The sequence below is a fragment of the Silurus meridionalis genome, chromosome 1 (genome assembly GCF_014805685.1).
Source record: "Silurus meridionalis isolate SWU-2019-XX chromosome 1, ASM1480568v1, whole genome shotgun sequence".
Classification (NCBI taxonomy): Eukaryota; Metazoa; Chordata; class Actinopteri; order Siluriformes; family Siluridae; genus Silurus; species Silurus meridionalis.
Window position 1 is genome coordinate 24,551,729 of NC_060884.1, and position 20,518 is coordinate 24,572,246.

Below are 20,518 nucleotides of genomic sequence, written 5' to 3' on the forward strand. Positions count from 1 at the left end.
CCACTTGTTGTTGATTCTTTTACAAAAAAATGACAGTTTTATATCTTTATGTTTGAATACTTTCGCAAGGCAGTGTATTTTCACTAAACTGATAAGCTGATTGCAGTCGCACAACTATTATGAAGGTTTTATATAAAATCTGTAATTACATTCCACTGTCTAAAATGGCCCTGATGACCCTTGAATTGAAAAGTAACTAACTAGATGAATCAAAACAAGAACAGTTATGTTTGTTTAGTATTATTTCAATTCTTAATTACTTTGCAACCCAACAATTGTTAGATTGCCATATTCCCTTGCCTTACTAAAACAGTATTCAAACAAAAAAAGAATTACAAAATGAAAAGAAAGAGAATTTTTTTTACTCATTTCTGTTTCAAAACAAAAATCAGTTAAATCTTCTCTTTTTTTAATGGCAGGTAAACATTCTTACAGTTGTTGGAGTGGTAGGGGAGCCGTTGCTGGTAGGCCAGGGGTTTGAGTGATCAGTGTCCCAGATGGAGGGGGTCACATGGGAGTATTCAGGCCAGCTTGACTGTTGCTCTGAATTCTTGGATCCTGTTATTCCAAACACTGGGGGGGAAAAAACATTTTTGTTTTGCAATAAACATGCATGCTGGCTAGTGTTTCATGTTGCACTGTGTCTATATACCTGTAGCCAAGTTGAATGGGTTGTGCGCTCCAAAAGTTGAGAAAGAATTGGTGGAACTATAACCAGGGTTGCTCATGTTGTCAGTAGGACTCCATAAACCAGAACTGTTCACAAATGAAATTACATATTGTAAATAAAAAATGTCAGGATTTTAGATATCATGCCCAGTGTATGCGAATGATGGTTAACTTGCCTGTCAGAGCTGTCACTCTCCACTGATGTCATGTGAGATAGGCCCATCTTTTCAAGACCTTCAGCCTTTACAGAGCCACTGCCACCTATGAATGTACCCACAGACAAATTAAAAATGCCTGTACTAAACAAAGCAAATACATGGGTACATTGTTTTAAATTTATTAAGTTAATTATTTTTACTCACCAGGGCTTTTGTCATATCCAGCAGCCACCGCTGCAAAGGTGGGATTCCCATTTTGACCAGGTAAAGATGTGGACTTGACCAGTTTGTTACCAGGGGCCTTCTTTGAGGTTACCTCACTAAAAATAAACCAGGTTAATTAATTAATTAATACATATATATTTTTAACAAAAATGGGAGGTCTGAAGATTTTTTCTTTTTAGACGACTTTGAGTAAACGGTAAAGCATGTATTGAAGCTAATACTTTCTTTTGAGAAAGTCTAAAACACTTCAGATGTTCAACTAGAACACAGTTGCAGGAAATTAGGAAATTTCCACCTTTACCATCTTTTCACTAGCACCACTTAATGGAAAAGTTAATATATCAGTGGTTGTGTCTGCAGGACCAGGGATAGAAAATGAGGAAAGAGGTACCTGCTGGTGTTAAGCACACTGCTGTAGCTGTTGCGGGGAATCAGGGTAGGAGAGATAGGTGGAGGGGAACAAGTTCTGGTAATAGCAGATATGGGTCGCTTCAGAAAATGGTCTGCGTTCATGGTCTGCAGCGAGATCTGCTGAAGACTGTCTGCTTCTGATACAAATAAAAGACAGGAATTTGCGTGTTTACCACACAAACTACAACTGAGAATGATCGTGCTATATATTATGTGAGAACACACAAGACAGTTTCTTTATATATTTAAGGTACACCTTTAACAGACTTACGGACGCTAGCTTTAAGTGGAACGTCCCATTCTGGTGGAGGGGACTCCTTCTCCCCCTCTGAGCCACTGCTGAAGTCATGCAGAAAACCATTTAACTTGGCCAATGGAGATGGACGTCCTTCCTCCAGCTTTTCACAAGACACTAATAAAAAGAGTTTATAGTTTATTTGCAAGAGGCTTCTAGAGGAAACAAAGAGCATTTTGTTTAAACCAGTAGTTTATGCTCACGTCTCGGTTTCTGTGATGGTCTCGGTTTGGGGGCATTCTGTGTTCCTGTATTAATGACCGTTTTGGGGAATGTCTTGCGCTGTTTGTTTTCTAGTGGAGTGACATAGGGAAGTTCCAAAGAACTAAAAAAAAAAAAAAAAAAAATTTTGGACACATGAATATAAGAAGAAAAAGGTCAGTCAAAATGCTTACAAGAATTGCTAAACAGAAAGTGGATGTGAAAGAAGTAATAAGATATACAGATGTGCTTTTCAAATTATGTTTCAATTAACCTGGTCTTTTCCACTTGATTCTCTTTTTTTGTTGTTGACTGTTTCTTATTTTTGGGTTTAGTGGATGAGGGAGGTACTTCTTCTCGCTCTTTTTCCACTGTAACTGTTCTGACCTTCTTCTTCACTGGTTCCTGTGTAATACAAAAAAATAATAAAATAAATAAATCACCAAATAAAAGGCATTAAAAACTCTGCTAACTACAACCATAACACCTTGTCCCGAAATGGCAAATAGATATCCAAGTGAGAAAGCCTGCTGTATTTAAATACCTCTTTAATAATAGTTTCTGTGTCAGGGTTGGAGGTCTCGGTGGTAGTTGAGGAGCTATCATCAATATCGCCAAGGGTCTCTTTTAAATCTTCTTGGGTCTTTCCTTTTGCTTTTCTCTCTTTTTCCTCTTTCTTTTTTTGAGTCTTCGTTTTACTCTTCATTTTCCCTTAAATTACAGTAAAAATAGTTATGATCAAAATGTCTCTGCCATTTTCAGAGAATTATTCGAATTTAGAGCATCAATTCTCACAGTGTGCTACCTTTGCTTTGTGCAGACTGTTGTATGTTCTGTTCCATGAACGTATTAACAGCAGGAGACTCAGGCCGCTGCAAGTCTTTGTCCATGGCCACCAGAAGTCTTTTGTAGTCCTGCTCTTCTGTGCTTTGGCCTCTAAGGGACTGAGATGGCAGAGTTGTGCTCAGGTTCTGAAGTTCCTCCAAGTGGTTTGTTGTTGGCAGCTGTGGATGTGGGTGCTGCTGCTGATGTTGTTGTTGTTTAGAATTTCGTGATTTACGATAAGTCAGCTGGTTAAGTCCTGAGCTGCCATCTTTGTTGAGCTGAGAGGAAGAAGGGGAGGAAGCTTGCATAGATGAGCGACCTGAGCTGCCTCTGGATTTGCTGTCCCCTAAAACGGCGCTGCCATTGGAGCTAGAGTGTAGGCCGCCCTGGCGCCCACCGGCGCGACCGCTCCCACCTGAACCATACACTCCTCTGTTCGAGTTTTGGTGCGAGTCGCCAAAATCGTTTAAGCTAGAGAAACATAAAACGTTTTATTTTGTTGTTTTTCTTTGGCAGTAAAGTATGGATAAGGGCACCCACTAGAAATTTCATCAACTTACTTTGGATCACTTTGTATCCGTACAATTTCCCTGAGATCAAATGGTTTTCCAGTCTCCATGGGAGAGTTGGATTCCAAAGATAGGCATCGCTTGAAAGGCTCCCATATTCCCTGTGCCTCCAGATACGCGGTGGCGATAACCAGTAGGAACATAGAGCTATAGAAATTTGAGAAATGCAGATTGTTCAGGTACTGACTGTAAGAATTATGTGCTTAAAACTGCACATAAAGATGAGTAAAGAAGTCAGTTATTCTAAGTATAAAACAAGAAAAGAAGAGCCAAACATATCTCAGATAGACTAGATTATTATTCATTATGTAATTGCAGAAATACTTGAGAATAAAAACTGTGAACACAAAATTGTGCATGATGATAAGATTTATTAAAATCTGTTGAAAATATTTCCTCAAATTTGCCTGGGAGATCTTTTTTTGGAAAATTAGGCACATACACATAAACCTAATCTTCACATTTTTTAAACAACCCATAGGCCTTGGTGCTCTTGGTGCCAATGCTAGCTGGACACAATTGACTAAATTTTAAATGGAGTTGGAAAGCTGATTGTTTAAGATAATTTTCCTCTGTTAAAAATTCAAATGCCCTGCTTGGCCCTGTTGTGTTTGTTTTTCATAATAAGAATTATTAAGATAAAGTGTGCTGACCTCATAAACAGGGATACAATGATGTAGAGCTCCAGCTCCCAGTTGGGTGGAGGAATGGTCTCCACACATGCAGCCAGCATGTGGTAGGGCAATGAGGCGTTCAGTATGAACGTGAACTCTGAGCCACCCGCCGACACCAACTTCAGCTCTCGGATGACTCGTGATGAAGTAAAATCTGGTGTAAACCTGTACCCCACACACACACAAAATACACACAGATACACAGTGCATGTTACTTTCATTATTTATACTGAGTAAGCCCTAAGCCAGAAGATAAAACCTGAATGCAGATAATTTGTTCATAGTTAAATTTATTATTAACCTTAAAAGAGATGTCTTTCAAAGCTCCACAAATGATCCACATTTATGCCTGACATTCTCCAAAGTATTTACAAGAAAAAGTATCCAAGGAAAGACAACAAAAAGGCGATTCATACCTCCACAGGGGCCTGGAGGAAACAGCACAAACATGCTGGTTCAAATGTATTAATAGTGCCTTATGCACCAGAGCACACAGTTAACAGGTGATGTTTACCCACCAACCTGAGGTTGGCTACACTGATCTACTTTCTCATCTACATTTCTGCTGCAGAAGTTATTTTGTTTATGATTTCTAACCACATTTTTATAAGACACTTTGTTTTAACTGCCAAAATAAAATCCTCATTACTAATTCCTGACACGATCAACCAGACTATGATTCCAAACTACAACATGCCTGTGAAGTAAAAATAGAGATTGAGGCACTCACAGAATAATGAGGTCTTTCGATGTGTTTGGTTTAAGTGCAAATTCTTGACAGTTGAGAACTTTAAATCCATATCCCTCACAAGTAGTGCCACTGATTTCGATGGAACGGATGTGAATAGGCAGGAGCCCTGTGTTTTCCAGCCTGAATGTCTTTCGCAGGGTGAAATTTGGCTCCTTGGGTTTGTCTTTTTTGTTAAAGAGGGAAAAAAATACAATAAGGTTTAGAACAAAGATAAAAATTTAAAGCATGGGATAATTAAATACAATTATAAAACAAATCTTTCATAAACAATGTAAACTAATTATAATTAAATTATTATGGGGTTTAAAAAAAAAAAAAAAAAGCACAGTGAATGCATAAACCGAAAACAGAAAAACCAAAGTCAGCAAAACATTGTGAAAGGTAAGTGTATTGCAGTACACACTCACATGGTGTTACAAAACATGACATGGTGTCATGTGTACTATAAACATATATAATGAAGAAAGACTATAGCTTACATAATAACTGCAGTTACATGTACAGATCTTAACATTTGAGAATAACTGTTGTTTCGAAAACATGTATTGAAAAAGGAAGTAGGTAGTAATTGGATGTTCAAATGACAAAACCGCAGAGGGAGCCAAGTGGAGTTTCTTAAAATGTTCACAAATTTTAAAATTACGGTAAGCCATAAACACACTCACTTTCTGAGCAGTCTTTAAGGAGTGCCTCAGTCATCTTAAATCTTAGTGAGCTGCCTGGTCCTGGATGTTTCCCAGCAAGCTTTAGACTTTCTCTGGTCCCCTGACCATGCACCATAATCAGGTCCACCACAGTCAAGTTGTTTCTATACAAAAATCACAAATCATTAAAAATCTTATATCAAAAACATGTAACGTGTAGACGTTTACCAAGCTGATATCCTTTTGGCACCAAAAATTACTTTCTTTCTGGAAGAACAGAAGCAATTGTTTGTAAAATGTAATGAACTACAATGTAATGTTACCCAGCACAATGTCTATTTGTGGGGAAAAAGAAAAAAAAAAAAAAAAGTGTTGACCATGACTGGAGTAAACAAAATACTTTTTTTTTTTTTTTACACAAATGAATGGAGACTAATTTATTTTCAATCATATTCAAATTCAGGCATTTACCTCTAATTCTTATTTGACAAAATTTTCACTCTTCACCCAGCTGACACTTTTCATTGAAGTTAGACAATTCTGAAATATGGGGTTCAGTAGTTGAGCACAAAAGTATTTTGCGGTAGATTTTTAAGTTTGTGACATTTACCCTTTACTGCCATTTTATATAAGATCAAGTCACAAAGCTTTTATTGTCATTTCTACCATATATAGCGGACTCAGTACACAGTAAAATGAGACAACCTTCCTCCAGAAGCCTGGTGCTCCATTAAACAACATGGAGTGACATCACACAACATAAAGCTACTTAACAGAACACAGAGCAAGGAAAAGAGTAAGTGTCCTCACCACATAAAGTGTATTGTGTGCAACCGAGTGCAAACAGTGCAGACAGACACCATAAGACAGTGTGGGACAGATACACAAAACACATAATAGCGCTGACCAGTAAACCAACTGTATAATACGATTATACAGTAATGTGCAAAAGAGGACTATAAACAAGAGTGTGCTTTTAAACATAAACACAATGTTGTGCCAAAATAGCAGTAGCAGCAGTAGAGAGGTGCAAAACAGCATGTAAACAGTGTAATATGATAAAATAAATAAATAAATATATATATATATATATATATATATATATATATATATATATATATATATATATATATATATATATATATATATAAAAAATGGGTGGTGGAATGGATTGAGAGGAGTAATAAGTGTGTGGGTTGAGTGAGTGTGTGTGTTTTGTACAGTTCAGTTCTGTGTGTTGCACAACTTTTGCACAATCTGGATGTGAGGCCCAAATGCTTCAGAACCTCTTTCCTAATGGTAGGAGAGTGAAGTGTTTGTGTGTGTGTGTGTGTGTGTGTGTGTGTGTGTGTGTGTGTGTGTGTGTGTGTGTGTGGGGTCGTCCACAATGGTGTTGGCTTTGCGGATGCAGCATAGATGTTTATAAACTTTAAAATCTAATAGCAAAATTAAATGCAAAACAGTGAGTCAGTCATTTAGGGAATGAGACTGCTTCTATACTTAACATAATTATTTCAAATCCCTAGATCTAAACGACAAGTGTGTGTATGACACGAATAATCAGACCTCACCTGATTACTAACAAAGAGGAGACACTGTGATTGCCAACGGGTGAGAACTTGACAGTGAGTGATTTGGTCTCGCCCGGCATAATCAGCACGTTGAAGACAAAGTTTCGTGTAAAGCCCTCCGCAAATCCAGTAGAATTCACTACTGAGGACTGACACACAACACGTATGTGAGTACCTGTCAGATGCAGTTCTATAGCAGTGAGCTTGGCAAATTTAATCAAAACTGTTTACAAATTATAAATATTTACAAATACTACAAAAGCTTAAATAAATGACTATTAACATTGCAATGCAGTTCAAATGAAGCTGGTGTGTACACAAAAGCCTTAATCTAGAGTTCTATGGAACCTTTATGGACACTTACTTGATTCTGCTGAACCTCAAATTCCAGTGTACTTGTATTGAAGTTGGACGTCTTTTCGTTTGGAAATCTGTGAAGGAAAGAAGAGTTAAATAAACAAGGAACCAAATCACTGTCTTAGCTAAAACAGCATACACACATGCAGGATACTTTTAATCTATTCGAATATGAACAAAAGCAGAACTAGTCCAAATGAGCGTTGGTTCATTCCTCGATTATTTCTCTTCATTTCCTTGTAAGCTGGGTAATATAAATGATATTTAAAGTTAACAGCAAAAACACTGTTCTTTATCAATGGCAAATTAATTTAAAACTATTTGTAATAATGTAATTATTGGACAAAATAGGCTTTGTAGACACCTGACTATGGTCTTATGGCCATACGAGTCTTCGTATGCGATTTAAGAAATCATTCCACATTTAGTTCCCTTATGCTTTAATAATAACCTCCACTCTTCTGGGAAGATGTTCCACTAGATTTTTATTTCTTGTTGTTGAGATTTGTGCTTATTCATCCACAAGAGTGTGTTAGTAAAGTCAGGTACTGGTGGTGAGTTAGGAAGCCTGGGGCGCAGTCCACTTTCCAATTTATCCCAAATATGTTCAATAGGGTTGAGGTCAGAACTTTATAGCAGGCCACCCAAGAGCTTCCACTCCAACCCATGTCAATCATGTCTTCATGGCTCTCACTTTGTACACAGGGGCAGTGTCATGCTGGAACATGATTGGGTCTGCTTGTTCAAGCGAAGGTAAAATTTTATGATACCACATCTAAAGACATCCTATACAAATGGGAAGAACCACATATGGCTGGAAAAGCCAGGTGTCCCAATACTTTTGTTTATATAGTGTATTTTAAACTATATTGTTAAACTGTAATTTGTAGTGGTCCAGTACCAAAAACTGTCCGGATAACCAAATAACAATTAAATGAAGGGTGATAAGGCTTAGGCTGTACTATAGTATGTGTTCGGTTCTCTGAAATATTTTTGTATCTTGATCAGGATCTGGATTAGATTTTCTGATGAACCCACATCTACAGACATGCCACAGATTCTTGAGATCAGGCCATAGCTTTCAGTCAATCAAGGTAGTTTACAGTAACTGCAGCTAAATCCATCAACACTACATATCACATTTTTTTATACAAAGTGCTTGACTAGGAGGTGTGTCAAATTCTTGCATATAACACATTTTTTTTAACTACAATTTCATCTTACAAAACTAAATTTTTTAACTTCCATTCTTCCAGTGTACACCCACTTCAGTTCTGAAGAGGAAGTTATAAGGTGTAATTTGACTGGCAAAGCAGATAATTTTTTTTTTTAGCACCACTAACCAAAACTTACATTTAAGTGAAGCACTATGTTCCCCAGCATGACAGGTACAAGTAACTCCTCTGAACAAATCTTGGGGGGAAAAAAAAAAGTGTAGTTCCTACTTTCTATAAGTAAAAATGGCAGAATGTGGTTGAATTAATCACCTGTTTTTGACTATTTCTGTAAACGCTGAGGGGTTTGGGTAGAGGGCAACAGGAAGAACCTGTACATACACTGGAACATCAGATGGGTTCTGCAGAATAATCTCCTCCACCTATTAAAAATACAACAAAAAAACTTAATGTTCCACATAAAGTAAATTATTAAAATGGGTTTAGCTACAATGCTAACAAATGTTTGATGTCTGACAAATATCAAATATTTACTGCTCCTTTGTTTTATGTGAAAAAAGCATATATAATCCCAATCCAACACAGTGTTATTATATTATTTAACAATCACTATTGCATACTTCTAGGCAAAAATAAATAGGCCATACCTAAAATAGCAAAAGGTTAAAATGTTAGTGCTTTTGGCAACAATTCATTGTTCGGCAAATGAGTAAAAATCAAACAAATAGTGTACATCTCATTCTGCTTCATTTATTATCTTATTAGAATGTATCAGACCTATTTTAAGGTAACAGAAATATATTTTGAATGTAATAGCCACAATAGGTCTCAAAAAACAGTTGGGACTGGGCAACAAAAGACTATAAAAAGAAATGTTATTAAAAAAGAAACACTTGGAGGAACATTTTGCAACTAATTAGGGTAATTGGCAACAGGACAGTAACATGATTGGGTATAAAAGGGTATCTTAAGAGAGGCAGAGTCTCTCAGAAGTAAAGAAGGGCAGAAGTTCAATCTGTAAAAATAAAATTGTTGGAAAATTGTGGAATAATTTTAGAATAAAGTTTATCAACATAAAATAAACTAACCTAACCATTTACAGTACATGTAAAAATATGATCAAATATTAGTATTGAATGCCCATGATTTCTGGGCCCTACCTACATAGGAATGACATACATGAAATGTATCAGCCAGGGTTTAAGCATCATCACAAGATAGACACACATCGATTAAAGTGGTCAATGATTATCTACTGGCCTCTAATCAGGGCTGTGTCTCTCTGCTTGTTATCATAATATTGTCCTTAACAGACTAGAAAATGTTGTTGGAATTCTAGTTATTGCCCTCAACTTCCTCAGGACCTTTTTGACTGAAGGTTCTCAGTTTGTAGATGTAAACATCCTCTACACATATTAAGGGTTTGGTGTTCAGCAAGGATATGTCTTTTTTCTTTACATCTGCTACCTCTGGGTGAATTATTCAGAAAAAATGTATTAGCTACCATTGCTACATTGACAATACACAGCAAAGTCAGATGAGCGAGATCTACTTAATATTATTGAGAAATGTGAAAAAGACAACAGGTGCCTGTTATCTTTCTTTTACTGATTTGATAAGAGAAGTACTTTTACTAGGACAACATAGTATAACATAGCATGGTCTTTCTGTCTCATCATGTGCAGTAGTAAAATACCTTGGTGTAATTATTAACACATTCAATGAGAATGGGTTTCCTTTGTAGTTTGGTTCCTTTCAAGGTTTTTTCCTTATACAACCTTGTGACATTTGATCTATTAATTTCTGTAAAGCTGCTTTGGCCCCAGGTCTTTGTTTAAAGTGCTATACAAATTGAATTGCTGAAATATGCAAGGCCAAAAATAAATAAATAAAAATAATCAAGACAATGCTGAACCTACATAGCTTTGTAATAGAAGAGTCTGGTTGCTGATATGGCCTGCCTGAAGTCCAGACCTTTCATTAACTGAAAACCTTTCACATGATGAAAACATCATGAGGCAAAAAAAGAACAACAAAAGAATACAGGATTGTTTTTTTTTTTGTTTTTTTTTTGAGACGTGTTGTGGCCATCAATTTCACAATTACCTTATTTTATCCTTAAAGTAGTAGATTTTCTCAGTTTAAACATTTGATTTGTTTTTTATGGTCTGCTGTGATTAAAATATAAGTTTGAGATTTGCAAATCATTGCATAATTTTTATTTATATTTTACACAGCGTAACACCTATTTTTCATGGAAGTGGGATTGAACATCAAACATTTTAATCATTCATATAATAATATAATAAACACATCACCGACCGAACAGTTAATTGCATCAAAAGTACATAAGTGAATGGTGGAATATCGTTTTAGGATTGCTTTTGTTTAATTCGTGTTTTTTTTTTTTTTTTTAACCAATTATTTGTTAAGATATTTAACAACTGCTATTTTGGGCTTGCACACATGCATATTGTTGTTGGTAGTCTGACTATTAATATATAATATATAATTTCTGATTATCTACAGAAGTATAGCATGGACCTTTTTAAGTCTTACATGAAAACTCAATCTGTTCCTTACATCTATTCAAGTACAGAAGCAATAAAAAATAAAATAATAGAAAAAAAAAAAAAAAAACAGAATATGGTGTGTTACAACTATGCTAACTTCAATTCAAGTTTTGGGGCGAAAAAATAATCTGTATTCAAAAACATCAATGCTATTAAACGCATTTTTGACATTATTGATTGAATAAAATATCCAACTAGTGTGCATAATCAGTTTTGTAATTCGCAGCACTTTGGCTTGGGGTTTGACAAAAATGAAAACAAGTGTGTGCAAACTCACAGAAGAACTATTGATGTTGGTGAGAGGGAACAGAACTTGCTGTGAGGAGTTGATCAGTGAAGGCCATGTGAGCTGAGCTGATATCTTAGCCTGCACCTTCTTTTGTAGATCTGTATTTACTTCAAAGAAAACATCGACCCTACACCCAAAAAAGATCATCCTTGTTAATACAAAAAAAGTCCTTGTATACCAATTATGAAATGTGATCTGGATCCAATGTGTTTAAATGGAATAGTGTCATGCTGGGACTCACTCATTGCCTGACTGTTCCTTCAGGTCTTTCCATCTTTTCAGCAGCCTTTGATGCAAATCCACATCGCTGTCCCAAATGTCCTCCAGCATAGCAGGAATATGTGGTCTTACTTCAGCTGCAAATATAAACATAAATCCTAAAATATAACCTAAACCTTGAAAAACAGAGGGTGAGAAACACAGAAAAAAAAAACTACTTACATTTTAGGACGAAAGGTAATCCTACATAACATTGATCACCACATTGTGAACCGGCATCAAAATAAATATTTGCTATCTGGAAAAGAAAAAAAAGGAAATATAAGAAACAATTATTCGAAATATTTTAGTGTCCCTCAGAAACAGGGATGTCGTATTTGAATAGTAAAACTCGACAGACACCTTTGTTTTGCGCCTGGGTTCCAACTCCACTCTGTTACTGCGGAGTCGTTTGTAGTAAAACCGCATGTCCTCGGTGAGAGAGAGGATCTGCTGAAGCTTCACCTTTTGTGAAAATGAACTCTGTATGCTGAGCCCTTGATGAACCACTTTTCCCTGGAGATAAATTAATTAAATTTACACTACCACAGTAATTATGGACAATATTCAACCAAAAAGAATATATTTACACATATACACACATTTTCATCAAATCCAAAACAGAAGCAGGGCCAATACATGTCTGAAGTTTCTTTAACATTTTTTATATAATAAAAAGACATTAGAGAAGCTAATAATGTCCTGTTTAGATCTTTTTTTGCGAAACATGTCAATGGCAATTGGATGATTTCAAACCTCAGCTCATTCAGCTGGATATCAAGATATGCAAGATGAATGTACAATTGTGAGGCCACAGCTCACAAACTAATCTGATAAAGAGATAATGGCTGAGAAGGAAAGTGATTCAAGCTTCAAGGTAGCGGTTATAAATGCAAATGCTACTAGATTTTTGCGTTTTAAATATTTTTGTCCATTTTGAACACAAATAAACATATTGCAAAGTGCAGCTTAATGAAGATGTGTAAAGAATTTGGGCAAAAAGAAACTAAAAAAAACAAACAAAAAAACCCCCCAAAAAACCTTCCGACAAAAAGAAAGGACAGCGTCTAAATAAAACACAAAATGATAAGAATCTGAATCTGATATTAAACTGCATTGAGACAGTAAGCCATGATGATCTGCCTCAGGAATTGCTGTTCAGCATGTTGCAAGGTAATAATCATTATTTAGTTATATAAGCATCATTTATCAGTCGATAGCTTTTGGGCAACAAAGCTGTACAGTAAAGAAATGCTCCACTGAGACACAAATGCTACAGCATTTTAAAAAGACTGTCCCATGCAAAATGAATTTGTATTTAAGGAAACCACATAAACGGATAAATACATTTTGACACAAAAAAAAAAAAAAAAAAAAAGCTAAATGAAAAAGAATCACCAGAAGGAACGACTTGGATGTTATATTGTATTTAATAACAGGAACTTTTTTGTTTGGCAGACATTCACCATAACTGACAAACTGTTGTTGCAAAAAAGATTTCATTATCTAGAAATGCTCAAGTTTAACACCCCTTTTTCTTTTGCAACTGACTTCACGGTGCGAGACATGATGCACAATCACAATCACATTTAACCATCTACATTAAACTGTGAATAGTCCAAATCAGCCTAGAATACAGGAATGTATTCAAATTTAAGACATTTGTTTTTCATGTTATGTTTTCTGAAGACATGCTGCACTTACCGGAAAGGAAGGAGGCATCATAATGTGTTTGGGGGAGCAGCTTAATGTTCCTACGGCTATAAGAGCCTTTACTGGGATGGTCAATATCTGAAAAAGGGACAACAGAAATAAGTTCTAAACAAAACACCTGATCAAATAGAGTTAGGCTAGCGCTATCTGGTCCATGAAACACACACCTCATAATCTGTGGTAATGTGTACAGCTCCATCGTACACACCCTCCAGGGCTTTAGCCATCATGGTTACTTTAAATGCTGCATAATAGCCAGAAGCTAATATGACCTGTCAAAGAAAATACAAAACGCCCATTGGAAAAGGCTGTGCTTTACATATGATTTTCCTAGCTCCTCCTTTACAGTAAAGTATGCAAAGTAAAAAAAAAGGAAAGTAAAGAAATTTTTTCTTAAACTTTCATTTCTTTAGGGAGGCATGCAAAACACAGTCAGCACAAACATTTACCTGCTTCAAATATTGAACCAATCCTGCTAGACTAGTCCAAATTTATTATACAGAAATGACTACACTATATATGATGAGCAAAAACAATACATATATTTAAAATGAAAATTAAAATGAGTTCAAATTGAGTTTGTGCCTACATGTCTGCTCTAGTATAGATTTGACATTCTTACGGTTTTGTAATGGGCCACTGAAACGTTTTGAAGCTCCTCGACTCGACCCAGTGCAACACTCCTGTTCCCTTTCTCTGTAGTCAGCAGCTCCATAGACAGGCTATCTCCAGTCACCAGCCATGACTTAATTTCCAACTGTGGAGTGCAGATCACATCAATTAGCAAACATGCAGCACAGTTACACCCTTGAACAGAACAAAACGCCCAAGAAATCAGTGATGCCTCCATCTCATCTAACAAGAACAGGAACACCTAACAAGTTCCTGATAAACTTGGTGCATGTCGGCTGACGGATATGACTTGGTTTCAGCTCACATGGCCCTTACCTCTATGGGGTTGTTGTTGATAACCACAAAGACCAGACTGCTCGTGTCTGTAGCACTGAGAATGCCATAATCCAATACGTGTTCTTTAGAACTGGGCGATACGACGACAGGCTTTGGAAAGAACAGAAGTGATGCTTAATCTCAAGTGTCACCACAAAAATATTACAAACATCAGAAATAATAATTTGCACATTGTTGAATTTATTCGTGTTGTATAATATAATACTTCACAACAAATGTATTAACAGAAAAAATTTACTTGCTAAATACAATAATTTTTAGACACATTATATCCAAATCCATATATACCTTCTTTGCTATTGTTTTGTCTCTTTTAATGGATTCCTCATATAGAAATGGGTTGACTATAAATAAAACATACCTATACAGGACAATGTATCTTTACATAAATAAATAAATATTATATTTATAAAATATTCCTCAATTCTAAAAAACACCCCCTTATTGTATTGTCCCAATACAGTATCATGTCTTATACCTCTAGAAAGCCGGTATAGGCCCTGACAGGGAGGTGAAACTTGGATGCGTTTGTGATAAGGAGGATGTTGCTGTCGATGTGGATGGAAGGCCGCACAGGCCGGAAGAGTAGGGAGAAGATGTAGCGAGATTCATGGGGAGGGATAAGGACGGGTGTGCTGAAATTATGAACCTGAAACACACAGGGCACAAAAAGTGTTTGTACTTCATACTTAAAGTGACAGTGCATAAGTAACTTGTACAATATATTGCTTTACAAAAAAAAAAAAAAAAAAAACTCAATGGAGAATAATCCCCAATTTTGGGGATTTATGTTACTGGATTCCTGGTGATATTTATATTTCACCATAATTTACAGGCCGCAGAAACAAAACTATACTGATGACAATAAACCTGAAAATCATTTCATAGCATGGCAACTAAACAAATCTGCCAACTTGGAACCACAATGTCATAACTAATTGTTTGTCACTGTGCATGTTTCAAAACATCATTAGTATGAGCCGCATGACTCACGTTGAACATCTTGACATCGTCAGGAAGGGAAACGTTGTGTATGCGTATGGCGAAGTTGAAGGTGTTGGTGAGGTAGATGGGCCGGTCCACTGGATCTACAGGACTGTCTCGGATGTGGAACAGCGTGGCTGTGTGGTCAAAGCCCAGGTACCTGTAATGGAAAAGTAAAAAAATTATTATATTTTTTTTAACAAAGACAACAGATATGCTTGTTATGATAATGAACAAATAATAAAATAGCTGACCCCTCTAAAACTTCAGCTTGGTAAGGAATTTCAAGTTTTGAGTAGCTTTTCTCTTTTGCCTTTACTGTTATTTTACCAGAAAACTGGTCTGGTCTTCTTGCTTTTGAAGCTGAAATGGCAAGAAATAAAAAAAAAAAAATAAAGAGTTAAAACATTATATCTCAAAGTACAATCTAATGTCGTAGTATATTGAGCAATGTTCCACATATAACCTCCTGGTGGTCAGCTAGTTAGGCAGCTTTTAGACGACATTACTGCAAAAGAAATATCCCATTCCTGACCTTACAATCTACATAGCGCACACACACACACACACACACACACACACACACACACACACACATACACACACATACACACACATACACACACACCAGCTTACTGTATTTAAAGTGATATTTCACTATCAAGTGAGAAAATCTAAGCTCCTGATCATAAACATTGTCTCTATGGCACAAAATGCTGCAGATTGAAATGAATGATGATTAAGCTAGTCCAGCAGCAAGCGGAACCTGAAGTTCGCCAATCCTATAAAGTGGAAGCTAGGGGGGAAAAAAGTAATATCATAAAAATAGTAACGTATTAAACTAACTTGGGGAGCCAGGAGCTAGTTGATTCACAGATACTAAATTAAATTAATACATTTACATAATTTACACAACCTGGTCTTTAAAAAAACAATAAATAAATAAATCTTTGACTAAAAATTAATGTGCAATTCTTACAAAAAAATGTGTCACCACATGGTTAAACATGTTTAGAAAAAAGAACATTGCATCTTTAAGAGTTATAGGACTTTAAGTACACCCATTCTATTGTCAGCCAGAGAACACCTCAATGTGTGCAAAACAGCAAGCTTTAAGATTTAGAATGTGTAGCTCATGGTGCACACTAGTGAGGTGCCCTACACCACATTGCATTATGTTTAAACACACAGTTTATTTATTTAAATTGTGTTAAACCATTGGCTGATCAAAAATAAATAAACTACCCGGAAATCTAGACCATGAAAATCAGCTTGTCCCATATTTGTTCCCTGCTTTACTAGGATCTTAAAAAAATGATATCAGGTGTAATATTTCTTCAAAGTTTTACTTGATCAGTACACCAACTAAAAGGAAGTACACACCTCACACAAATGTAACTGAGGCACAGCATTAAAAAACCAGCATTAAAAACTGTACTCACCATCAAAGCTTATACTTGCGACTTTGGTATACCGGCTCTCTCCTGCTTTTAGCGTAACCTGCTTGAACTCGACTGCAACTGCTTCGTTAGCAGGTGCTGGCCGAACACTCTAAAATACAAATGATGTTTATAAAGTTTATATGATAATGCACCAAAATGCTGTGCCTTACTAAGAAATACTAAGACACTAAAAAGCCATACCATAATTGATACATCTTTTGCTCCAGAATTTAGAAGATGCAAATTCAACAGTTTTGGTCGATCTGTACAGGACAGAGATTAAATAAATAAATAAGTGTACGTCTGTTTGAGCCATGTGTTAAATTGCACTGTTGTACAATTAAGCAAGCAATGTTATCATTACCTTGCGAACGAAGTGTACCAAAGTCTAGCATCTCTGTTGAAGAGTATATACCAGGTGCTGAAAAAAATAAATAATATACACTCAGTCAGGGTTTCACACTGTAGTTGGAAATATAAAACAAATAGATTTGACTCGGGCAGCCTGACCTGTCGTGACCTCCACCTCTACAGGAAGGATGATGAACTCGTCCTCATTGGAAGCATTGGTTTTGATCCTGATGAAGGCTGTGTGGTTGTCAGCATCTCGTGAAGAGAAGCTGGCTCTCATCACACCCTTGGTCTCGAATGGACCAATTTCCTACAAATAAAAGTAACTGATAGTAAACATTTGGCTTATCATAATTAAGAATAGCTTATATTGTAAAGAACAGACGCTCACCCATAACTTCTTGGTGCCACCTTGTTGGCCAGTGGGCAGCTCTAGATGTAAATCTCCCCCACTTGAGTACATTTCCACAACCTAAAAGAGAAAGCAAAGTCTTATGGACAAAGAGGATCCCAGCACAAACAGTTCAAAGAGGCACTTGGGCATTAGGTATATTCAATTTAAAAAGGCCAGATATTTGGATGGCTGTAACTGGATTACCTGTAGTGGCTCACTGTGGGGATTAAAAATGTTTATAAGTGGGGAGAAGCTGCTATTCACAGGAACTCTGGCACCTACAAAAGGCCGGAGTCTGTATGGGTTAGGGATGCCCACACCAAATACCTAGAATAAAACAGCACAATTTACGGTCTAATAGAATTTGCACCATGCCAGTTTATGACATCTACTCCCTTACCAAAAGGAAAGGCTTTAAACCCTACCTGGTATGTGAACACTCCATGGTGAGATGTGTTAATAAATAATGTATTTTCTACATTCCCTACTACTCGAGCTAGGAAAACCACATCGAATGAGGTATTCCCTCCTGGTGGAATTATCTGAAATAAATAAATAAATAAATAAATAAACAAACAACATGTAACGTTGATTTTATTTAAGCTTTATAATGCAGGATTTTTGAATCTAGCACAAATAAAACCCCATTATTATACACAGTATTAGTCATATGGTACTAAATTCTTCCAGTAAGACTATTTACTACTGCATAATAAAGGAAAACTTCACTAAATACATACTGAATTCCTATTTCTAGATAAAGTTCTTATAATAAATGTTTTCTAAGCATTCTTGCTCATTTCAGATGTGTTCAGGGGCTTTTGAATGTCAGAATGTGACATATACCAAGTTTTTTCAGAGATGTACAGTAACTGTACTGAAAGAGTTTCTTGCCGACTTGAGGCCAGTTCAGTAATCCTTTTTACAAAAGTTATAAATATAAATTGTGTTTAGCTTTTAGTTATAATTAAGCTAGGTCAAGTTAAAGTTAGGTTGTGCTCAGTGCTCCCCAATTGTGATGGTCTGATATTTAGACTATAAAGAAGCACAGATGCAGCATTAAACTGGTTTATGAAGTACGACACTATGCTTTAGTTTGCAACCCATATTTGCCCTAGGCTGGAGATTTGGTATGGGATACCCCTGCCCTGCATCCCACTACACTACAGATTAGAATTTGGTTCTAAGTGGATACTTATAATAAACTACAAATACAAGCTGAAATTAAGAACTGTGATCACAATGCAGCTTAAAATGGTGCTGGATGAGATAGCTGTATTTATATGGGATGACCTCTAGCCTCGTTTAACATGAGCTACATGAGGTTCAGAATGATTTAATTATGCAAGTGTCAGGAACAGGTGGGATGTGTTTTATTTATTACCGGCTGAAGAGGGAGCGATACACGGGACACTTAAATATGACCCTTAGTCTTTAATGTGCTCACTGATGTGTCATAACCAAATCATTTATAAATCAAATGACAGAAATAGTTGATGCTAACATTCTAGGGAAGTCGAAAAACAACTCTTCCTGTGTGTGTGTGTATGTGTGTGTGTCATGCTGCTATCCACACAACAGGACATGGTATTTTCTCTAGACAGACAAAGCCCCTGGCGGGTGAGCCAAAGAGGAAGCATATGGTTGCTTGCGTCCTTTTTTTAAGTTTCTAACAGGAAGCCAACGTCAAACCCGTTTGCTCAACAAAACATGTACAAATCAGAGCTTTGTTGTACATGGGCGAGACCTTTTTAAAAAAAATCATAAACCATAAGATTGTACTTACCCTACTTTGAAAAAATGATGCATGGAAATGTGCTGTTGTTGCTGATATTGATATTAAACTTATTTCTTCTGAACTTGGATTGTGTAAGTAAACTTTTTCCATTTTTGGCATCCCGACCGGCCTGAGGAGGAAATAAACAAGATACATGTGATAGCCCCTAAAAGAGAAATCATGTTTTTTTCTTGCTGTACAAAAAACAACAACAAATCTAATCTAGACCACAATCGACATACACATCTGAGTGTTCTATGTTCCAACAATGTAGTGATATACATCAGGACAGTGCTTGGACAATAACTGATGCACACCATTTTACCGAATTTAAAATGGGAACACAAATATATTAAAAGTGTCTCAGGAAAAAAAAAGCACAAATGGCACCAGTGTTAATGATGGGTCTGGGTAATTTAAGAAAGGCTTTATTTGAATCAACCAGGATTGCTCAACACACTGCTGCCATTTCTTAGAAACAAGCACAGATAAGAGTCAGTATGGCTACGGAGAACATTACTTTTGCTAATGAGGTTTTTTTATATCATTTATTTACACAAGACCTGAGGATGTGCATTGTGCAGGGACAATTAAAACTTAAAAGGTTAACAGTTTTCACTGATCGTATTGCTGCATGCCATGTATGCTTGAGATCTAATTTAGAGGTCTAATTTAGCATGGTGTAACAGCAAATAACTTCAAGCTACAGCATTCGTTTGACCCGACATAACAGCGAGTGAAATGACATTTCCTGATGACCTGTTTAACATTTAAACAAAAATGAGACCATTCACATTTTTTTTTAACTAAATTGATTCTAAATATTTATGGCATATCTTTAAACAAAAGATTAAACAAAAAAATTACTTCAAATAAGAACAGAACGTAATGCCAGCCTGAATGCTTTGAATGTAAAAATGTACATCATCTTTTCCAATTTGGAATCGAACAAAAACTAGTGAAACAGCCCCCGGCTCGGCTGAATCGCAGAACCAGTATGTAAAGAATTGAAATGGTTTTGCTCAAGAAAATTAAGGATAAAAGAAGACCGTATTTATATATCTGCAAAATGACAAAGAAAAAATGTATGGCAACCTGAGAAAACCTTTTAGAAGACTGAATTCTTTCAAACATGACTAATGTGGAATAACAGGTTTTGACAAAAAGATTTCAGTTTGTAACATTTTTACATAAAAAATAAATAAATAAATAAATAAATAAATAAATAAATAAATAAATAAAT

At 36.0% G+C, this 20,518-nt stretch overlaps 1 protein-coding gene across 1 annotated transcript in view; it reads right to left on the reverse strand.

The window, feature by feature from the left end:
• Positions 1–20,518, reverse strand: part of tmem131 (transmembrane protein 131) — a 45,294-nt gene that overhangs the window by 3,180 nt on the left and 21,596 nt on the right. Inside the window, exons 5-40 of the mRNA XM_046844653.1 lie at positions 19,285–19,405; positions 17,924–18,040; positions 17,703–17,825; positions 17,496–17,576; positions 17,264–17,414; positions 17,118–17,174; positions 16,955–17,016; positions 16,754–16,862; positions 15,566–15,674; positions 15,321–15,471; positions 14,806–14,976; positions 14,307–14,417; positions 13,981–14,115; positions 13,526–13,630; positions 13,350–13,436; positions 12,009–12,161; positions 11,829–11,904; positions 11,629–11,743; positions 11,376–11,514; positions 8,838–8,947; positions 7,358–7,424; positions 6,994–7,142; positions 5,444–5,586; positions 4,758–4,941; positions 4,007–4,192; positions 3,345–3,500; positions 2,765–3,255; positions 2,504–2,670; positions 2,234–2,364; positions 1,962–2,083; positions 1,735–1,875; positions 1,444–1,600; positions 1,032–1,147; positions 846–930; positions 653–756; positions 434–573 (exon numbers count right to left, since the gene is read on the reverse strand). Of these exons, the coding sequence (XP_046700609.1) occupies positions 434–573; positions 653–756; positions 846–930; positions 1,032–1,147; positions 1,444–1,600; positions 1,735–1,875; positions 1,962–2,083; positions 2,234–2,364; positions 2,504–2,670; positions 2,765–3,255; positions 3,345–3,500; positions 4,007–4,192; positions 4,758–4,941; positions 5,444–5,586; positions 6,994–7,142; positions 7,358–7,424; positions 8,838–8,947; positions 11,376–11,514; positions 11,629–11,743; positions 11,829–11,904; positions 12,009–12,161; positions 13,350–13,436; positions 13,526–13,630; positions 13,981–14,115; positions 14,307–14,417; positions 14,806–14,976; positions 15,321–15,471; positions 15,566–15,674; positions 16,754–16,862; positions 16,955–17,016; positions 17,118–17,174; positions 17,264–17,414; positions 17,496–17,576; positions 17,703–17,825; positions 17,924–18,040; positions 19,285–19,405 (4,822 nt within the window). The remainder of the gene's footprint in view (positions 1–433; positions 574–652; positions 757–845; positions 931–1,031; positions 1,148–1,443; positions 1,601–1,734; positions 1,876–1,961; positions 2,084–2,233; positions 2,365–2,503; positions 2,671–2,764; positions 3,256–3,344; positions 3,501–4,006; positions 4,193–4,757; positions 4,942–5,443; positions 5,587–6,993; positions 7,143–7,357; positions 7,425–8,837; positions 8,948–11,375; positions 11,515–11,628; positions 11,744–11,828; positions 11,905–12,008; positions 12,162–13,349; positions 13,437–13,525; positions 13,631–13,980; positions 14,116–14,306; positions 14,418–14,805; positions 14,977–15,320; positions 15,472–15,565; positions 15,675–16,753; positions 16,863–16,954; positions 17,017–17,117; positions 17,175–17,263; positions 17,415–17,495; positions 17,577–17,702; positions 17,826–17,923; positions 18,041–19,284; positions 19,406–20,518) is intronic.